Raw genomic sequence first — 20,982 nt, 5'->3', positions numbered from 1 at the left:
TAGGAACAATGATATAGAAGTGGAGACCGAAACCGCTTTTTCGATACACTTTGAAAATTCCTAAATTTTCTTATGAAACGACTTTTTCAAAATAAAGCGCTGCAAGTGATCGGTCCAATCCATTTCAAATTTATATACGGAAGTGTAAGGTATAAAAACAAAAATCTTTTCATATAAAAAGTATTTAAGCCATTTGTCGATAAGCCATAAATTGCCTGATGTTATGCATACAGGGCCGAGGTACTAAGTTTGTGCGAACGTAAGCAAAATCAGAAAGACTTGAGTTTGATACACCTTTTATTAAGTAACCCATCTCTGGATCAATTTCTAAATCGATTTAAACTTGTGCCGCAATTGTCTATTATTTTGATAAAAACTGGCGCAGTAACAGGTTTTGGAGCAACGACGAACCAACCATGTTAAAATTGAATTAACTTATACGAATTTAACAATCGCTTACGGTACAATCTTTTATTTGACAAAGGGAGATTTAACGGTTGGCCTTCCCTGACTATGGCGTTTCAAATTGCTTTTAATAAACAAAATTAAATTAGGCGCGAGAAAGCATCAAAAATGGCAAAAAAAAGCGCTTAACTACAAAGCCATTTTATGAGCAGTATGCGAAGAAGATGATGCCAACTCCGGCCGAGCCAATCCCTAATAAAAAATGTAGTAACGAAAGAAATGGTGCTTCTTGATACAGAAATCGTAATCACGAAAGAAATTAGTAAAGAAAAAAAAAATTTTAAAAAAAAGTTTGATTAAAGATGTCCCGAAACCGTCTGAGCTTCCCAACTGAGTTTTTTTTCCCGCGAACCGTACAACATTGTGATGCAGCAAATTTCTTATTATTGTTCGGACTTTCTAGCCTCGAAAGTAAGATTTCTTCAACAAGCGATTAAACGGAATCTTAAACTAAAAACCACATGACACCTTTGCTTACAGAGAGGTGGGTTATATTGAAATTAAAAATGTTGCATTGTCAAAAAAAGTGAACTTTTGGAGAAATGCAATTTTCTTTCACACTTCATCTACATCGCTTGTGGTACGAGCGCATATTAAGTTTGTGCGGATGTATGCAATGCCTAAAAGGACGTGAGGTAGACGCGGTTTTTATTATACGGATCGATTTACAATCATTTTCTGAATTTATGGATGTTTGTCTGTTCGTCTATTCGGCATTTGGGTTTAATCCACCGCAACTTTTGATATGTGTTGAGGAAATTCTGTACACTGACGTTTTTGGGCCTAACGACGAACGCTATTGAAAATGTTTCGGATCCGATGATTATTTCGACCACTTCCTCCTTATATTGAGAATTCGAATATGGTGGTGTAGGGTATTTAATAGCAGGCCGTACTCCACTGTACTGTTTTCACTTGTTATATCTAGATGGCTTCGTAAAACCCGTATAAGCCCAGTAATCATTTTCGCAAATAAAAAGTTTTAATTCTGTCTTGTTTTACTTTTTGCCGATCTATTCATCAGTGGTAACGAAGTTTATGAGTTAAATTTCTGCAAATTTAAAAAATCATTTATGAACTTTTCGTAGTTCAAATAGTGTTATGCAAAGTAACGTATAAGGAATCGGGTCCTAAGAAATTATAAATTTATTATATAAAAACATGTTCAGCAACAAATGACAACAATTAGCTAAAGAAAAAGAATAAAATTGCACAACATTTACATAAAAGAGTACACAAACAAGTATGCAAACATAAAAAAAATCAAAAAGTATTAAAATTAATGTTAAACTTAAAATATGGACAGACATGTGCAGAAGTAAAGGAGTTATTAAGAATTCCGGTTTACGACTTCTAGAAGAGCACTTAATGTGAATCTTTGATTCTTACATTCTCGCACTGGAAATATATATTCATTTCATTTAAATCATTTACCCTTCTCAGCTTTTACATGGTCCTTGGAAATATTGACTAACTTTAATATAGTTACGAAAATCGCACATCTGACGATTTGAGTTTGCTTGACAGCTCGTCAATTTTCTAAGATCCCGAATTTCAAAAATAATGAAACCAAATGTACATTCGTGACGCTGTAGGATTAGGGATTAGCGATTAACACAAAAAGTCACAATGACATTAGGACCTCGTGACTTGCTTGTGATGCCAATCGACCCGCCTGCATTTACCGGAACATCCAAAGACAACAAAGATTCAATCTAAGACGAACATAGTTGTTTTTATTTTATTTTATAAAGAGAAAGTTTTGAGATAGTAGTCGTGACATTGGCAGATCAAAGAGCAGACAGACTGAGATCTAGCCATATCTGCCTTCCTATGTTGATTAATGCTTACAATATTTAAAAATTTTCCAAGATCCACTAGAGGCATCTTAAAGCTTTAGAAATCTTTGACAATCGCTCTCCTATTGACAGGGACTTCATTAGTTTAAGATCAAAGCTATTTATCTAGGATTCATTTTAAGGCGAATACATAACTTTTTTGTTTTATATATGTTTATCTAACGGATTTGAATAAAATGTAAACTAATCGGATGCCAAATGCTTTGAATGTAATGAAACAATTTTCCAGAAATAAATATTTCAAAAAAAATTTTAATGAAAAATCGAACTTGTAACCAAACACCGAAATGCAATTTACGTTTATTAAATAGTTTAGTGGGGTAAGTGTATTCATCTAAGAGATATGTGAAACATGTTACATATTTACATACAAACATTTATATTGTTATTTATTTATTTTATTTGTTTATTTATTTTTTTATTTATTTTTTTTTTTTTGATTATATTTTATGAGATAATAATTAAATATAAAATGAAGACAATGTTTCAAAGAAGTAAGAAGATAACGAAAGAAAAAAAACAATTATAATTAAATGAAAATTTGTGAGAGAAACTCTTACCGCACAAGTTCATAAGCGAATTCGATTTTCGACCGCGAAAATTTAGAGAACTTCCTTTGGCTACAGATATACGTGATAGAGTGCGACCCCGTTCGACAACATTCGGTTCTGGAAAAATTTGCCCACATTACATGTTTAAAAAAACATGTTTTGGAGGGTTTTTTGATTGTTTTTCATTTATTTTTTGTTTTTAAATTTCAAACAAAATCAATTTTATAAATAATATATATAGGTTGAGTATAAATGAAATCTAATAATTTGAAGATTTTATAGATTAAAAAATTGAAAACAAAAAAAAAAACCACAAAGATGTGTTTGAAAATATGAAATTAACGAAAAGTCCATCCCATAGCCGTTGGTTTTGTGTTAACTTAATACCGGATAATAATTCATGTATTTCTATATATATGTATGCTATTACGATTATACACCAAACTCAATCAAACCGTTAAAAAGATAAATATCTACTTATAAATATATCAAAAAAAAACAGAGGGAGGAGAGAAAATCTTGCAAAAATATAACATAAAGAAGAATAGCATGCTTTCAACGATCATTGCTTATAATAATATCATTAGGTAACATAAACAACCACACACACAAGCAAAACTAATTCAGTGCTGTTGAAACCATAAACTAAAATTAAAATCGAAACCAAAAACGAAAACAAAAAGCCAAAGCCAAGTTTTTTATTGCTTTAACTTAATCGTATAAGTAATATTTGTAGGTGTGCGTTTGGGTGGTGAGTGCATAGTTTTATGAAGTACTGAGTTTCAAATTATGTAGCGAGGCTTTTAATTATAAGAGTTTAAAATAAATTCAAACCAAATGAACATCGAAACCATAAACAAAAAACCAAATTAAATAATAATTAATTAGTGCATTATTAAATTTATAATCCGCCCACCACCAACCTTTCGATAATTTATAAGATCCACGGCGTCCAATCGGTGTGGAACTTGTGCTAGGATATTCATCTGGCGATTCTGTCGGTTCGAAAAGATAACGTTAACACACAATTTTATTTATATTCAATCAATCGCAGTAACAATAATATATATATAAAAAAAAAAAATAGATAGTGACCACTATTGAAAGCCGCAAACGTATTTGTCATATAATGGGAAAAGCTTAGGAACGCTAACAACTTTTTCTCTCCGATTGTTAATAGCAAAAATATATGTCAACAAAACACCATCAAAAAGAAAATATTAAGAATGAAAGAAAAAAATATGAGAAAAATTATAATGATTACCTTTAACTGTTAGAGAGTCTTGAGAGCCTCTGTAATAATCTCGTCTCATCGAATTAGAACTCAACTGGCCATAACCTTGTTTGGCATCATTTATTAACGAAACGAAAAGCAAACGTAATAACGCATAAACAGCAACAGTCATGCAATAATGAAACGAAAGCATAAATATATGAGCGAAATATAAATACAAATCAATACAAAGTAAATGAGTAAAAATTTAAATAATACAATTGAAAAATAATAAATTGTAACAAAGAATTAATTTATTCTACAAAAAATCGATTGAACAACACTTCACACGAAACATATGCATACAAATATTGGCTTGTTCGGAAAGTAATTGCGTTTTTGAACTAACAGTTGCATAAGTATATAGTTTTTGAAAAATAATCTTCATTTAAAATCTACGCAGTGAAGTTGAAAAGCGCAGCCTCGGTTTAACGAACCAAGTAATTTTACTCAAGTTACGTTTTGCAGAGTTGCATTATTTACGGTTGGTGTCGTAAATAATTGACAATTATGATTGAAATGACATCAACAACAATAAATAATCGATTTTTAGTGTTCTTAGTGTTTCTACTCTATACCTACTCTAGAAATAAAGCTGTCGGATTCAATTAACCAGAATGACGTGGCGATGAAATTTCCTCCCTTCCTACACTTAAGAATTTATAGACTAGATGATGAATGACCTTCAAACCGATTAGTTGATATGAACGCAATTAAAAAACCGCGTGATGAAAAACGAATTAAAACAAGGGATGCTTGCATACAATCAAGTATAACCTCGCAGAGAAGACGAAATAACCCTATAACGTATGTACTTTCCCTTCCTATTAAGTTCCCTCGACTAGCTCGGTTATTAGCGAACAGATTAAGTGCACGAAATAATTATGGATGTGATCTGAAAAGGATTGCGTAGATATGATGCAACAATTCGCGTTCAAATCTTGCGGCTATCAAGAATCTATATAGCTTTTATTGTGCTCTATATAATCTAAAGACATTTTGATATTTGTGAAATTTTAAAGTTTAGACTCGGTTACCAATCGAAATTACTTTCCGAATAACATAATTATCTAGCATAGAGCAAGCTGACACTACATAAGGTAGTAATATTCTGAATTCAAAAAGTAAATTAAAGGGAGATTTCAACTATAAAAGTGCAAAGAAAATCGCGATAATGTCGACGAAAATTTTCTGTATGCCAAACTTACCCGTTATATTACTACTGGAACCTTTTTTGCCACGACTAGAGATACTGGATGCTTCACTTATGTCTACTGAACCATCGTCTACGTGTATGGTTTTTGGGCGGGGACGTGTACTTTTCTGGGTACGTGTCCTTGTTACTGTTGTTTGTGAGACAGGTTTATGCATTAAATCGGAACGATGATCTAGTGTTTTACCCTAAAAATAAAACAAGATCGAATTAAACCATCGCTAGCTCGCTTTCTCCAATTTCTGTGCAAAATACTTCTCTTTCAGCTTCTTCTAAAGCTTTCTTAAGTCTGTGTTGTTCTAGGATGGCCGCTCTGCGTGCCATTTGTTCTTCTTTTTTACGTTGCTTCTCCTCTTCTTTTTCACGTTCTAATTCTCGTTTTCTAGCGGCCTCTTGCTCTTTACGCTCTTTCGCTTCTTCTTGCTGTTGACGTCTCTGCAAAGACATTAGCATGATTTTCTCTTTGCGACGTTCCATTTCGTCCACAGACTCCTAAATATTACCAATAAATTCATTAATTCATAAAAATAAAAACATTTCGTTACAATTCAAACACCTTACCGGATCCAACGAAGATACATCCGTGCCAATAACCAAAGCCTGACTTTTACTGTCGGCCAATTGTTGGCGTGTAATGACTGGACTACTTTTCCTTTGCAGTGTAGGTGAGGCGGTGATTGCTTGTTTTGGCGTTGGCGGTGGTGTTTGCAATTGGCTGCAATCTATGTTATGATTATTGTGGCTATTGTTTATAAGCTTTGCATGCTCGTTTTTGTTATCGTTATTCCCCATTGCCATCACCTGACTTAATTGTATGGGACTGTCTGTGTATTTATTGTAAGTGGCTTTACCACTATTGTTATTTAAATTCAATTTTTGACTACCAGTTGCATTGATTTCCGCGTTACGGTGATTATATATTTTCGGACGTAATTTTGGCTCAACTATCACACCAATACCGTCTTCGTAAAATGAATTAATATCGACTTTTGGGGAGACTTGATGATCAACACTATCCATGCTTTTCTCTTTTTTAGGTGAACGTTTAGCTCTCAACGGAGGCTTAGGTCTTTTAGGCTGATCGTCATCAAAGGAAATGTAAAACCCTTTTTCGTTCGTATTCCTATCCGATGCACGCGGATCCTATAATCATAGAATTGATAACAAAACTATTTTCGTGGGCATAGTTGAGAATTTACTACTTACTTGGAAGCTATTGGCATGTAAGTGGGGACGTTGTGGCGAAGGTATTCTGTAGGTTAAGTTTCCGCTAGTAATGTTTAACTTCTGAGGCATCATTTCATTATAATCCTCAGCACTGTTGTTACGTTCAAAGCATTGCTGCTGCTGATGCTGTTGATTATGATGTATAGGAAAACTGTACTCTGATAGGCCGGTATTCTGCATTTTTTCTAAAAGACTACGATCAAGCTCATCGACATCATCTTCATCGCCTATAAAACAAATACTTTGTGGTGCCATCACATCGTCCGGTGGTGTAGGTGCGGACGATGCTTTTGGCGTCGCAACATTTGGCGAGCGAATATTTTCTCTTAAATTAGTCATTGAATGCTGTCTCTGTACATTATTAACTCCACCGCCCGCTGGTACACGCTGGCTATGTATGGGTGATGAGTGTATAGGATACGTTTGGCTATCGCCGTTTTGTTGAATAGAAGAACGCTGTTGCTGATGTTGCATGTTGCTGTCCATTTGTGGACTGCCCCAGGCGGAGCTGCCGTCATCCGACCTTTGAGAAGGAGGTGGCTGGGACTTTCTCGGTGTTTGCCAAGCGTTCACGTCAATCATTTGGGAATGATCGAACGACGACTGAGCCCAAGTTCTCCTTTGGTTTGAATATTGCTGCGATCCAGATTGCAATTGCGGTTGCGATAGCGGTGGTGGTTGTTGTTCGTGGACATAATAATTATTCGGTTGTGGTGACATATTCGGCTCGCGTACCATCATTGATTGTGGCGGAATATAGTCGTCGTAAACGCTTTGACGAGGAATGTACGTTGGATGCGGCTGTTGTTGTTGTTGCTGTTGCTGTTGCTGATGCGTCTGGTTACTGTACGTTGGAGGTCCACCAATATATGTGTGATTGCTATTATTATAAGGCACGGCATTGTTATCGGCACTGACATTGTAATGCATGGGAATAGCGTTGTACTGGGGCACGGGCTGCTGTTGAGCGTACATATATTGACCAGCATCGTTTATAAATTGTAGCGGCATTGCCGGTGGCATTTGTTGCTGTTGATAGGGATCACGACTAGGCGGACGCGAATAAGGATTGAGCCCGGAATTGTTAAAAGCCTGCGGCAGGTGAGGTGATGAACCATAATTGGCTTGATGACTTAGGGGACGCGGTGAGTAAGGATCGGCTAAATGTTGCTGTGAACCGAAATTCTGTTGCTGCTGGTAAAAGAGAAATACAATGAAAAGTGAAAGATGACCTTGAACAATTGAAAAAACCGAAGGTGTAAACCGATCGATATAACCCGTCGTTCGGAAAGCAACGTATATTTTAGTATAAAAAAAAAAAAAAAACTACTTTCCAAACTTTTCAACGTCTGAACAATTTACTTTGAGTTTTAATTTCATTCTTGCGATTTCAATGTAGCCTATGTTATAATGTATTTAATGCCGGCGAAAGACATACTTTAGTGTGTTTAAATGGATTAATATAGGAAAACATGAAATTTGATGTCAAAGTATTTACCGTTATATTAATTTTTAGCCTTTTATTAGTGTTTACCTGATTTAGCATATTAGCAATTTGTTGGGCCTGTAATAATTGTTGAGCCTGCATCTGTTGGGCCTGCTGACTGGCTAGTCTTTGTATATCGTGTTGAAGATCTTGCAGATTCATATTCATGATAGCGATTTGCTGTTGTGCAGTAAACGTATGAACGCAATGACATATACACACATTACAGGAGATTTAACATTACAGAGGAGAAAGAAACGGGGTTTAATGTAGCAAGAAAAATTACGTGAGAACAGGAAAATAATTTTGTTTTGCTTTTATATATATGTAGTAAGTTAACAAACACGTATATATATATATATATATAAAATTTAAAATTGAACAAAAAATTTAATTTGTTAAGGTGTTTTTTATTTTAGCACATTCCATCGTGCACTACAACTAATGATTAATTTATGATTTATGATTATTGAATGCTGTGTAAAACCAAATACTAGTTTAACATAGTGTACTAAGTTCATGTAAGTCACAATACCTGATATTTATCCAATTCGTTTGGATCGATGTCAGAGGTACGTTTAGAATCATTACTCATAGTCTCCCACTTCATATAATCGCCTTCTAAATCGTCCTGGCTCATCTGTATTTAATAGATTTTATCATTATTATTATTGATAGAAAATATTCAAAGAATTTTTGCTTATATTTCATACTTTTTCCTGATAACGCATCAAGGCCGTCTCAATCCTTCGTCTTTTCTCTTCCAATTTCATGCGCATGTTCGAGAGTTTGTAAGCACTGTCTAGTGAACGTGTATCATCATCGAACAAATCTGCAAAAAAAATAGCAATTGTAAAAAATAATTTGCCGCTGAAGGCATTGAAAAAAATCTGTACGAAGTTTTATCCTAATTTTGAGACGATTGTTGCATTGATTGCTAGACGAATTTCCCATTCTTCCTATAGGTCTTTCGAGAAATTATTATCCATTACATACGAGTATATATCAACTTAAATGCAACTATAGAATAGTTCATAATAGTGCTTAGATCCTAAACAAATCCTACTTCATTCTTCCTTTGCCCCTTACACCATCGTGCCCACGCTGGCCAAACACGAAAAAGCTTATACAGCACATATAGAAATAAGAAGCATTGTATAAACGCTGCGCTTTAATTTGTGTAATTATTTATAGCGATAAATACTATATATACCAGGAAACTAGCCAGAGGTTACCTCGACAGTAGCCGCAATACAAATCCCATCTGTCCTATGGGAGCGATACAACTGTACCAATAGCAAGTTGCAACCAAATTTAAGCAATAAATGCGATTTTCTTGTCATATTTTATACAACAATAGTCTGTCCTTTGCAGCTTCGCATAAGCAGAGCTTGCTATCTTAAAAGCCCCACTTGACATGAGTCATAAATTTAGCGCCAATACAGTAATTACACCTGTAATAATGAAGGAATAATTCAAAGTGCTGCGAAAAAAGTTCGTCTCGGTGTCTACTCCACACATATATAAAGTTCAAAAAACACACTTACAAAGCAATAATATAGCTTCTGCATGATCGCTAACTTACACTACACATTTTACAGAGCATCAAGGAAGGATACATATTCCAACTCATTGAATCATCAATAGATGGTTATTTGGAAATATTCCTCAGAACGCACCTTGTATGCTCGTGTCAATACTACATATATATGTGTAGGAGGTGAGCACGTTATTAGGACTGTCGGCAAGAGTTTTAGTGACGATCAGAATTTATCGGTTGCCCGCTTTTCCGTAAAACAGGTTTGCGGCATAATTTTAATTTAACGTGCGGTCAAGTTCATTTTAATTAAAAAACTAAAGCCGAAAGATTAAAAAAATCGATTTACTGAAGATGAAGCTCCGGCGGAGTTCTAACTGACCTGATTTTGTTTGTGCTGTGCAAATACAACTGATGTCGTCTTGTTTCTAATTTCTGTTTAACTGAAATCATTTCAAGTTGCAAGTTTGCTATTTAGGAAAAGAATGGGACTTTTGCGCAAAGCGTAAGCAATCTTGTTCAATACTAATTTCCTATATTCTCTCAGGCAAGAAATTGTTTATTCCATGTTCTACTGCACGCAACATTTTTTTTTTTTTTTTTTTGTGTTTAAATCATATTTAAATCAAATAATGTTACCATTTTGATTATTTTGCCAATTCGACGATTTCATGTGCATACTAGCGTTTGAGGACTTTCTTGTTAGTGTAGCATTTGGATCACGCGGCGGCTCATCTGTTATATCAGGACTATTGGAATGCTTTTGTGTTTGGTTATTATTAGTAGAAGTCATGCTAGTGCGACTTTGCGAATTACCAGCCAAGGACACGTTGTCATAGCTGGGCTGCCTTTTTAGGGTTTGCTGTTGCTCTTGTTGCTGCTGTTGTTGCTTTTCGGTATCGTGATCTTGTTTTTCAGATCCTGAGTCAGTATCATAACCCAACTGCAAAGTGCCACGAGCATCAATAATGGACGAACGAACTGCTGCAACGGGTTCTAAAAAAAAAAAAAAAAAAAGGTCCATAAAATAAAATAAAAAGCTGAAAAGAATTTATGTAAACATAAAAACATCTAATAATACATATGAAAGCCGCACTAAACTACAATCATTTACTATAAGATTTGCAAACAACCTTTGAATGTTTGCCATTCGTGTCCTAAAACAGAAACGATGTCATTAAACTTGTCTTGTTGCTAACGCTCGACGATCGCGTTTACTTCTTCAAACATTAGAAATTTCTTCGTCACTTAACTTGTTATTCCTTTCGCAACCTATACATAATTATCGTACCGTCACTTAAAGTAAACGTGTTTTTGATTAATGTAACATTTGCGAATAGATTAATTGCATTAAACGGGTCAACTACCCCTTTGTTATTTCAGTGTCGAAAAACTGAAATAGAAAGGAGTGGATAGAGTAAAATGGGTAGAGATTAACAGGCGTAAAACTGATTGATTTCTATAGGTCGTTGTCGACGTCGACAAAGGTGCCTGTATCGCCAACGGCCCTGCCTGATGTTCTGACCATTACTTACTGAAAAAGCATTACGCTTTTCAACTAGCTATGCAGTGTACTTGGTTTTTCCTCCCAAAAGTTCGCAATTAATCTTATCAACTTTACGTGTATTTCCGCCAATATGTATTCATTGCAATCAATAAGTGACGATATCTTAAACTTTGCAACAAGTTCAAATTAGTTAACGTGCTTCATAAAGTCCCCGCAAGTGCTTTATAAACTCCTTAGAAGAAACGTTAATGATACCATTTACATATGCTTCTCTGGAAAGAATACACATTTAAGGTCCATTTTGAAAATTGTGCTGCTGCGGCATGGACAAAGAGTTTCCTGCACTAAATTAATACTGCCCATGACAGGTGATATCCACTTCGTTCGAGAATATCAAATGTAATAAATCGTGGGTTTCGCTCTAGTGAAGTCTCTCAATATTGATGGCACGACCAATCGCTTCGGAAAAAAGACAATACTCTGCCTTTGGGGCAAGAAGAAAGTAGTCGTGTAGTTGCGCTGAAACGAGGCGAATACGTCATTGCATATTGTCAACATGAATCATCAGTTCGAAAAACGGATAAATTGGGGCACGAGACGCAGAGCACGGAGCACGGAGCACGATCGAGTATAGTTGCGGTAGGGAGGAAGGGCAAAACTAGTTCGATGAACGTTCTCGGTACGAAGACGCGTCATTTTATCGCCGTGGTGTGCACGCACGACCGCTGGGATGTCGTCAAGAAGGAACGCTACTTTGAATAAATCATTTTCTATATTTCTTTTGAAAATGTTATACTTTCATTGATCAAAAAATCCGAACGTTTAATTGTGCAACCGATAACGTCTGCGAAAGATACTTACAAAAGATACTATAAGTATATGAGAAGGCAATAAAAACTTATATACTAAGAGCAATTTAAACGAATTAAAATATCTTCAAATTGTCAAAAAGAGGTACCAATTGTCTTAAACCAATTCACGAGTATTAGAAAAGAACTAATGAACTAAAAAAAATATTTTTTTCTTATGTCAACGTAAAAGTGAACACTTTCTCTTCATTTTTCCTAGAAGATAGTCACAATCCTTAATAGGAATTTTGGCACGGCAAAGGAAAAAATTAATACCTATTGTAGTATTGGACAGTTTACGTTCTCTATCACGTTCACGTTCAAATCGATCAATGGCATTTAGTTGATCCTGCGACCCGCCAAAATTCTCAATAGTTAGTTGGGAATCTTCGCTGGAAGAATTGCGGCGAGAACGACGACCTATTTATTAATTAAATTGAAAAAAAGTATGCATTTAATCGCAAGTAGAAAATAAATAAAAAATTTATAAACAATCTACCTGCATAGCTGGGACGACGATTTTGATCCCAATTACTAGGTCTGCCGGCAGGCACATTATCACCTGTATAAGGTAAAATGTAATTAAACTATCGTTTATTCTTTAATTTAAAGTCAATTTATTCAAGAGAAAATAATGAAAAGAAAAATAAAACAAAAAATTAAAGAAAATAAAAAAGGATTCTGCTTAAATTGCTTTTAAAATTCTTAGTGAAAGTTAGGTGCAAGTTAGTTTTTTTTTTTTTGATTTTTTTTTTAAACAAACCTCTTTCATCAGCTTTGGTTTCATGATTGTTTTTCTCTTTTGCTTGACGTAAACGTGCTGGCATTAGAGGATCCTGTTGTTGTTGTTGTTGCTGTTGTTGCATATGCATGGATGATAATGTGGTAATGCCACGTGATTTGTGCACAATAAATGCTAATAATTTGATGTGTTATGCAAAATATAAAATAAAAATTTTTTTGATAACAAAAATATTAAAAATAAAAGTTTGCTACATTAAATTATCAAATATTTTTCTAATTTAAAGGAACAAAAAAAAAAAAAAAAAAAAAAAAAAGCAGAAAGCATTTCCATCGAAACGCCAATTTCGAAAATTACCTTCGTTATCGTAATGAGTATTTTCAACGTTTATGTGATAATCAGATTGTTGCAGTTGTTGAGATGAAATCTGTGGCTGTGGCGGTGGCTGTTGTTGTTGCTGAATGGTTTGAGGTACTGGTTTGTGTATGAAACCACTTGAAGAATTTGTGTATGTAACTAAGTGAAAAAAGGGGGAAAAAAAGAACCAAATGTTGCGCAATTGAAAAATTTTTAAAACAGAAGACCAAACTTATGTAAAGACGAATATATATCAAGAATTTCGAAATGAACTAAAAGCAACTCATAAACAGCACAAAAAAAAAATAAATAAATTAATAAATAAATGAATAAAAATTAAGCCAAAATCGATGAGAATGACATGAACACAATTAATGCATACATACAGATGAGTGTCATTTGCATGAACACGTTGGAGAAGTGGAGGATTTCGAAATCTTACGTTAATGAAGTTAACAATAAAAATTTATGTCCCAACGCGCTTTACTCAATCCATCACTAGTAGTAAGCATTGGCTGCTTTGTGGATGATAGAAATGCCTAACTAAGACTTTGAATCTTTAATGCGTCGTACAAACCAGCGCATACATGGTTTGCCGTGTTCTAAAGCGCCAACCGATTGCTTTTCCTTTTATAAACCATTAATATTGTTACAATAATGAGCCATGATGAGCAAACTTATGGCTTTGCAATTCTCATGACTACATTCCAAATTAAGAGAATAATATTATCATCTAATCCAAAACACGTTCGAATAAGCACCACTGCCCACTGTAGTTAACCAGTACATAAAAAATGCAATGAATCTTTTAATTAGTGAGCGTCTCACTGCCAACTGTGTGCTTGAACCTTTCTTTATACTGACTTTCCCAATAGCTCGTGCAATTGTTATTATTTGCTGCTTTTATGGCCATATTTACTTTATATATATATATATATATATATATGTATATTTCAAAAAACGTCATTAATAGAAAATTTGAACTTTTTAACTATTGCCAGTGAATAATGACGTTTTTTGAAACTTAATGTGTATCCATCAACTAAGAACGCATCTGTATAGCTAAGTTGAGGCAACTAGTAACATCTAATCCAATATGTGGATGGCTGGCAACGGCTGCCACGTTTTAAATCGTGGCTTTTGTCGTGACTTCTCGCTTCGGTGTCGTTTGAATATTTTGGCTTCGAGCGCGACTTACTCGAAGCCCTGAGAAACTATGGGATCTACATTTCATTCCGGGTACCTTTCACTACAGAGCAAAGCTTAGCGGTAATACTTTAACGTGGAGAAATCACAGTTGAACAAATATTCAAAAGACATGCTGAATTTTTCTTTGAGGTAAGCTGACAAAGATAAACCCACATCCTACTTCTGGCATATGAGAAGAGTTTTGTATTTCCAATCGCAACAGATGGCTTCGATAAATGCTGGTAGCTTGATTAAACTTGCAGTTAATTTAAGAAGTTAAAGATAAGAGTGCGATAAGTTGCAGCTTCGAAAACTCAGTCAATGGTACGATTCGCGGACAATGATATATTGGCCATTAGATTGCTAATATCTTCAATTTCCGTTTCCTTATCAATATGTCTACGTACGAGATTTCTAGATAGAAATATACGGACACCGCAACGAAAAAAGGACAAGGAAAAGGAAAGGATTTATAGTAAAATCATTCCTGAAAAAAACAAGACCGTACCTATCATCAGGTTTATTTTTATGCAGCTTGTAGAAATTAAACGGATTGAAAATCGAAATGTTAATCCAAGTCTATGGGTTCGTATATTATTTTCGCTTTAGGGAAGCCGAACCTCTAAAGTTTTATTCTGTTAGCAAGCAATCATTGGGACTTTCCGAGCATGTAATAAAGTCATTTAGAAATGTTGGGCCCATAACGAGAGGCCTCAATATTACATTACTTGAAACTATCTAGTGATGGATTTGAAATTCAAAGTAAAAATTTAATATTATTTGGTTATTTAGGAAAAAAATTTTAATTTACTTTAAACATTTTCGGGTTATTATAAAAACAAAAAAAAAAAAGAAGGAAGTTATTTGGTATATTGTAAAAAATTTTGATTATATATTAAAGAAACACACACACAAACAAATTTAAAGAGATTTCGTTAATATAATTTAATAAGGATAACGCAAGGGATTTGTGGCCTTAAGAGGTGATATGAAAGAGAAAAAAAGGCAAAATATCTAAGGACGCTATCAACACAATATTGATTGATATCTTTTGAAATGGATGAGAGAGAAAAAAGGTAATGGGATAAAAATCTAAGAGCGGTGCCAACACACTATTTCTATATACAAGTGTGAATGATGGACTGAAGTATTCCGTTTTTGTTAACGAAAAAGTAAGAAAGGTTCTATTAACAAGTAAACCATTTTAAACAAATTACGATATAAATACTACATGTAATGTAATGTGAATATAAATAAAACATGTTATTATGTGACTGTGATTGTGTGTGCTTGAGGTTAAGCGACAGGTGTGTGTTAATGAGTTAATGAACGATTAGAAGGGCAGTGAATGTTAATGTAATAATAGAAAAAAAAAAAAAAAAAGGAAAAAAGAAAAAAGAAACCCACAATAAAAGTCAATCCAACTATAAATGAAAGCTTTAAAGAAACGTGCTACTGATTACTTTGGTTAGTGGTTAGGTTTGCCGAACCAAAACAAAAGACAAGAAAAAAAAAAAAGAGCAAAGAAAAAAGAGAATAATGAAAGGAAACGAATTCAATCAAGCATTAAATGAGGATTAATCGTATGAAACGTAAAAAGTACACAAGATAAATGAAACGTTGACTTTGAATATTTGATTAATGCAGATGGAATATGAAAATCTAAAGACTTGATGACTAGAGATTAAATGGGGATACAAGCTTTCTTTCTTTCTTTCTATATACATATGTATATATAAATGTATATATGTATATATGTATATATATATATATATATATGTATATGCAACAAGAGACTCTTTAACAACAGAAATGTATAATAAATATGAAAAAACATAACAGTAATAATTAATAAAATATTAAAATTTGAATTTATCACCGTAACCAAACAAAACATAAACGATAAATTAAATTAAATTAAATAAAAAATATAAAATTAGAAAAAGATAAAAAAAAAAACAACGGAAACTTAAACAAAAATTTATAAACTTTGTTGGTTTGTTTAAATAAAGACCTTGAAATTGAGGTCGTGTTGTTGGTGAACCGGTAGGTTGATCTAAATCACTTCTTAAATCTGGTATCGGTGTTACGGTTGGCATAGTTAAACCGCGACGATGATAAAATCCATGTTCATTGGCACCTGCATTTTGTTTAGCGATGACTTCTGTGCGGTTTTCATTTAAAAAATGTATTTTTTTTTATTTATTTATCATTATTTTATTTTTTATTTTTTTTTTTTAAATAAAGTCATTCAATTTCATTTAAGAAGATATTTTATTATAGTCAAAGTATAGAAAAGAGAGAAAAAAAAGAGAGAGAAAGAATGGGAATAGAGCAGAAAGTTTAAGTAAATAAATTAGAAATTTATTTAATTATAACGTATTTTGCTGCTGTAGTGTATTATGAAATTCATATACAGCGTCTTCTTGGACGTACAAATCAGTGCAAATGTTTTTATATTGCAGCTAAGTGGAGAGATGATTGGGAGCTGGGCCAGTTGAAAAGTTCGCGAAGTCACATTTGTGAAACAATAGGAGGAAAGGATTACAATATGTACAACTTTTTACTATCTACAAGCGCCTATAAAATTTCAAGCCGATCAAATTTATTGAAAATCAGAAGAGCATAAATAAATCCTACGTAGTAAAAAAAAAATATGTACAATGATTCACTTTCTTGCGATAAAGAGGATTGAGTGACAGAATTTGCAATAATGACGCAAAAAGGACCACGTACGTGATGAATATAATTTCTAGGCGAGTCCAAGCTCACATCTACGTTTTATTTTTGTTTTTTTTGATAATTGTAGGTGAATGCTTAGCAAGTGTGGTTGTTTGTAACACCCAGAAGGACCTGTGGCGAACCTACTTTTCATTATACCGATCGAGTCAGAAAGTAATTCTGCTTTGTATGTCCATATATCAGTCTTGTTTACTTGTGCTCAATCCAAAGGCCGCAATCTGTGAGATGTTTTGTTTGTTTGAAATTTCACATACCGACCTGTTTTGCCCCAAGGAAAATCGCTATTGAAAGTGGCTCCGATCGGACCATCTTTTCGACTACACCGTTATTTTGAATAGTCGTTATGTTAAGCGAACTGGTATAGTGTATATTATGGAGGAGTGTGTCCTACTATAGAGCTTTAACTTGTAAAATTTGAAATCTTAGGCCGTAAAAAATATTTTAGGTTCTTTGGGTAAAATTTTTATATGGTGATTCTGCTTTCAACGGACAGACGAGCAGAATGATGTAAGTGAATTGGTTACATTATTCGCGCCGACGTACGATGTACGCAATGCGTATTTGAAACTGTTATATATAGTTGGCAAGTGGGGGTATATATAAAAACTAGAAGATAACAAATATTTGTGGGGAAGCGGTTGAGTGATCATTTTCTCCTTTCTTCTATTTAATTGCAGCTAAGGATTAGCGGAGTAACTCGAGCATACCATTTAATAAGATCGTATGTTGACAAGCAGGTGTAGGATAACTATTGACAGATCTATAACATTTTGGGATAGTATATATCCCCGAACAAGGTGCGCCATTAAAGCAACTATAAGTTGCAGTTAAAGACTAGTACTATCTAAAATTCGTATGATTAATCAATAGCGGCCTTGTGTATATATCGTTCTACGAACTTACCGAGTGACGCGTTATAGACTATGTAATAAGGGACGATAGGCTATTAAATGAATGGCTAAGTCTCATCGACTTAAACTCATATGTTGAAATTTTGGAAAGGAATTGAGTTTGAGAAAACCATGTGCAAACTAGCTGTAATTTTTGATAAATTTTAATTCAAACAGTCTTCTTTTGGAAAAAATTTCAAAGACTTGCTGCTGTTCTCTTCTTTTCTTGCGAGTTGATATTGAAAAAGAAAAAACAAATTTCTAAGATACTCAAACGGACAAACATCACAATTTATCAACTAGTTGTACGTTTATAAAACCTTTTGAGAATTGGTATAAATAAATTTTAGAGGAGAGCTAGAAAGAGAAAGAATCTTCAAATTAATAGGCATTGTTTCAACTATGAAAATGTTTTATCCTTTTCCGTCCCGCAAACTGTTCAACAAACCTGGTAATGTTTACACATACATGTACCACATAGAGAGATGATATCAACAAGAGTTTTATATGAATAGCAAATCCAAAGGACACACATTTCAGTCTACGCCATTCGTGTTTTGTACAATTGTGAGTTATTTCTTTGTGTTCTTTACACAATAAATATGTTTACGTAAACATAAGTACATATATATAAGATGGTAGCGTAACGTATTCTTACAATGGTACTAATTTTTTTTTTCTCTGGCAAAACGAAAAGTTTGCTTTAACCTTCATCCTGTTGCTAGATTGATGATTACTTGGAAAATGTTCTTTTTTCCATATTAAGCGATCTCACTTGGTATGGCTCTGTGTGTGTTTCTTTAGTTACAAGACACATATGAAAAGTGATACGTATATATAGAATTAAATCCACATTTAATAACCATACAGACATCGACAAACAGTAGATTTAGATGTTTTTGTCTTCTTATTGTTATTATTATTTGTTTTTTTTTTTTTAAATAAATTAGTAACGAAAATAAAATCAATGAAAATTTAGTAAATTAAATAGTAAAAATAAAAAATAAATAAATAAATAAATAAAGTTTATTTGCATATAAAAGCCCACAACGCAATCTAATGAATGTAAAAATAAAGTTCGGTTTTTGAAATGTTGCAATAGTTTTCTGTCTTTGTAGTTATTATGCTTTTATGAGCACTAAAACAAAGCTCGACAAGTGCTGCTGTTTTCTTCTTGGTGTTAATTAAAAAAAAAAAAAAAAAAAAAAAAAATGAAAAACCTCTCTTTTATCTCTCCATACCAATACCTTTTGCCACAGATTGCGATCGTATATATATAAATATTTACACTTACATATCTAAGAGCCCATATTCCTCGAGACAATAAAACGAGAGAAAAAACAATTAGCTTACCTAGCGAGTCCATGCCGGGATAGTTCACACAATTGGCCGGATGAATTTCAAAGAGGTTAAACAAGTCAGCCAATAATACTAACAAATTTAATTTCATTGATCTAAAAAATGAAATTTTATGAATCGATATTTTTTTCACTTCTAAAGCAACTGTCAACTGCTCAACGAATATATTTACCCTCTCATATATGTAATATCTTCTGGAAGCATATGGAACACATTATAGGGTAGATGTCTTTCGGAGAAATTACTGACTATTAATACATTGTGTATGGAATCCTCCACTGCTGGCAAGTAATTGATACGCACATCCGTCCATTGCACTGCTTTAGGGCAATAATAAGAGAGGAGCAGAGCTAAACAAATACCATCACAAAGATCTTGAAAATCTCGCACTGGTGGTATGTCGGGTGTTTGCAATCGCTTGCCCTACAATCAGAAATGAATGTAACAAATTTGTAAAAAGCAATAAATTCTGTAAGAAAACCGCAGAAGAGTGTATACTTTCTTATTAACTTACTTACGTACATACATATATACATAATATTAATGTTACGAACAATATTTATATTGTTTCTATAATTAACGCAAATATTTTCTTTTCCTAAGGGCGTAGTGGTAGGTCGCTACAATACAAATTAAAAGAAAATCCATTCTGTAATCGTTGCTTTCCTCAGTATGGGAACAATTACGTCAACATTGTTTAGAATGTATAAATCAATATTCTTCTGTGTTCAGCATCATTTCCAATTTCCCCCAGTACGGTTTGCACAAGCACTGCACATCTCATGTCATGATACTATTATCCTTATCGAATGCTTTTAAGCAGTCTGCATGGAAAGCATGCGCTACCGCTATTACTATTGCTAATACGGCTGTTACTGCTACTATTATCATTCTTATTATCCTCATCTCTATCACTATTACTTTTGTTTATACCGTTGCTAATACTATCTCTATTACTCCCTTCCCTTTCACTATCACCATCACTGCTGCTATTACTATTGCTACTACTACTATTGTCTTCACGTCAAATGCACGTAAGGCGCGTACATGTCAATCAAAATTTTTAATTTTAGTCTGTTCGAATTTCAATAATAATAGGTCGACTTAAAAACTAAAAATTTTAATAGAATGTAAACTAAATTTTATTCAGTGGCATAATTTCTTTATATTACCGGTAAGCTTGCTTATAACCTAAAAGAACAATTCGGTTAAATTTCTTTGTGTTGAAGTTATTGTTACGATTTATTTAATAAAAATGGGCTCTTATTTTTTTATTTTGATATTACTGTGGAATTTATTGTGCAACTAAGCCCTGTGTGTCATTAAGCACATTAGTTAATATTATTATTATTACTTCCACTATGAAGGCTTACACTCACTATGCCCATTATTATCACTATCACTCTCACTCTAGCTGTTAGTCTTACTGTTTATTACCATTGCTCTTACTTTCACTATTTTTTCTTTACTATTTATCGTATTTGTTATTTCATTCTATTACTATTCTATTTACTAATTTTTTTCTATTGTTACAGTCGTTATTAGTGTTACCACGCCTATTGCCATTACTATCACTAGCGATTATTACTAATATCAATGATTATTACATATCATTCCCATATCACTGCAATAAAAGGCAAACCTTATTTTGGTTTAAAAAGAATCAAATAGTTCGGAATAGTCTCGAAACGGCCTTTCGTAAATTTAATATAAATTTGAATAGGAAGCGTAAAAATAT

At 33.4% G+C, this 20,982-nt stretch overlaps 1 protein-coding gene across 23 annotated transcripts in view; it reads right to left on the bottom strand.

The window, feature by feature from the left end:
• LOC119641139 (patronin) overlaps nt 1–20,982 on the bottom strand; it is a 35,870-nt gene that overhangs the window by 6,498 nt on the left and 8,390 nt on the right. For 2 of the 23 annotated variants that reach the window (XM_038039605.1, XM_038039616.1), the window contains exons 5-22: nt 19,417–19,667; nt 19,239–19,339; nt 16,268–16,417; nt 13,066–13,224; nt 12,730–12,882; nt 12,466–12,528; nt 12,243–12,386; nt 10,251–10,607; nt 8,788–8,906; nt 8,610–8,714; nt 8,123–8,254; nt 6,568–7,782; nt 5,923–6,504; nt 5,617–5,853; nt 5,357–5,549; nt 4,140–4,214; nt 3,799–3,870; nt 2,885–2,992 (exon numbers count right to left, since the gene is read on the bottom strand). In XM_038039605.1, the coding sequence (XP_037895533.1) occupies nt 2,885–2,992; nt 3,799–3,870; nt 4,140–4,214; nt 5,357–5,549; nt 5,617–5,853; nt 5,923–6,504; nt 6,568–7,782; nt 8,123–8,254; nt 8,610–8,714; nt 8,788–8,906; nt 10,251–10,607; nt 12,243–12,386; nt 12,466–12,528; nt 12,730–12,882; nt 13,066–13,224; nt 16,268–16,417; nt 19,239–19,339; nt 19,417–19,667 (4,216 nt within the window). The remainder of the gene's footprint in view (nt 1–2,884; nt 2,993–3,798; nt 3,871–4,139; nt 4,215–5,356; nt 5,550–5,616; nt 5,854–5,922; nt 6,505–6,567; nt 7,783–8,122; nt 8,255–8,609; nt 8,715–8,787; nt 8,907–10,250; nt 10,608–12,242; nt 12,387–12,465; nt 12,529–12,729; nt 12,883–13,065; nt 13,225–16,267; nt 16,418–19,238; nt 19,340–19,416; nt 19,668–20,982) is intronic. The other 21 variants (XM_038039606.1, XM_038039626.1, XM_038039609.1 and 18 more) reach the window with 18 other exon arrangements.

The sequence above is a fragment of the Glossina fuscipes genome, unplaced genomic scaffold (assembly GCF_014805625.2).
Source record: "Glossina fuscipes isolate IAEA_lab_2018 unplaced genomic scaffold, Yale_Gfus_2 147, whole genome shotgun sequence".
NCBI lineage: Eukaryota > Metazoa > Arthropoda > Insecta > Diptera > Glossinidae > Glossina > Glossina fuscipes.
Note: the sequence above shows the minus strand (reverse complement) of the source record. Positions and strands in the feature narration are given on the sequence as shown.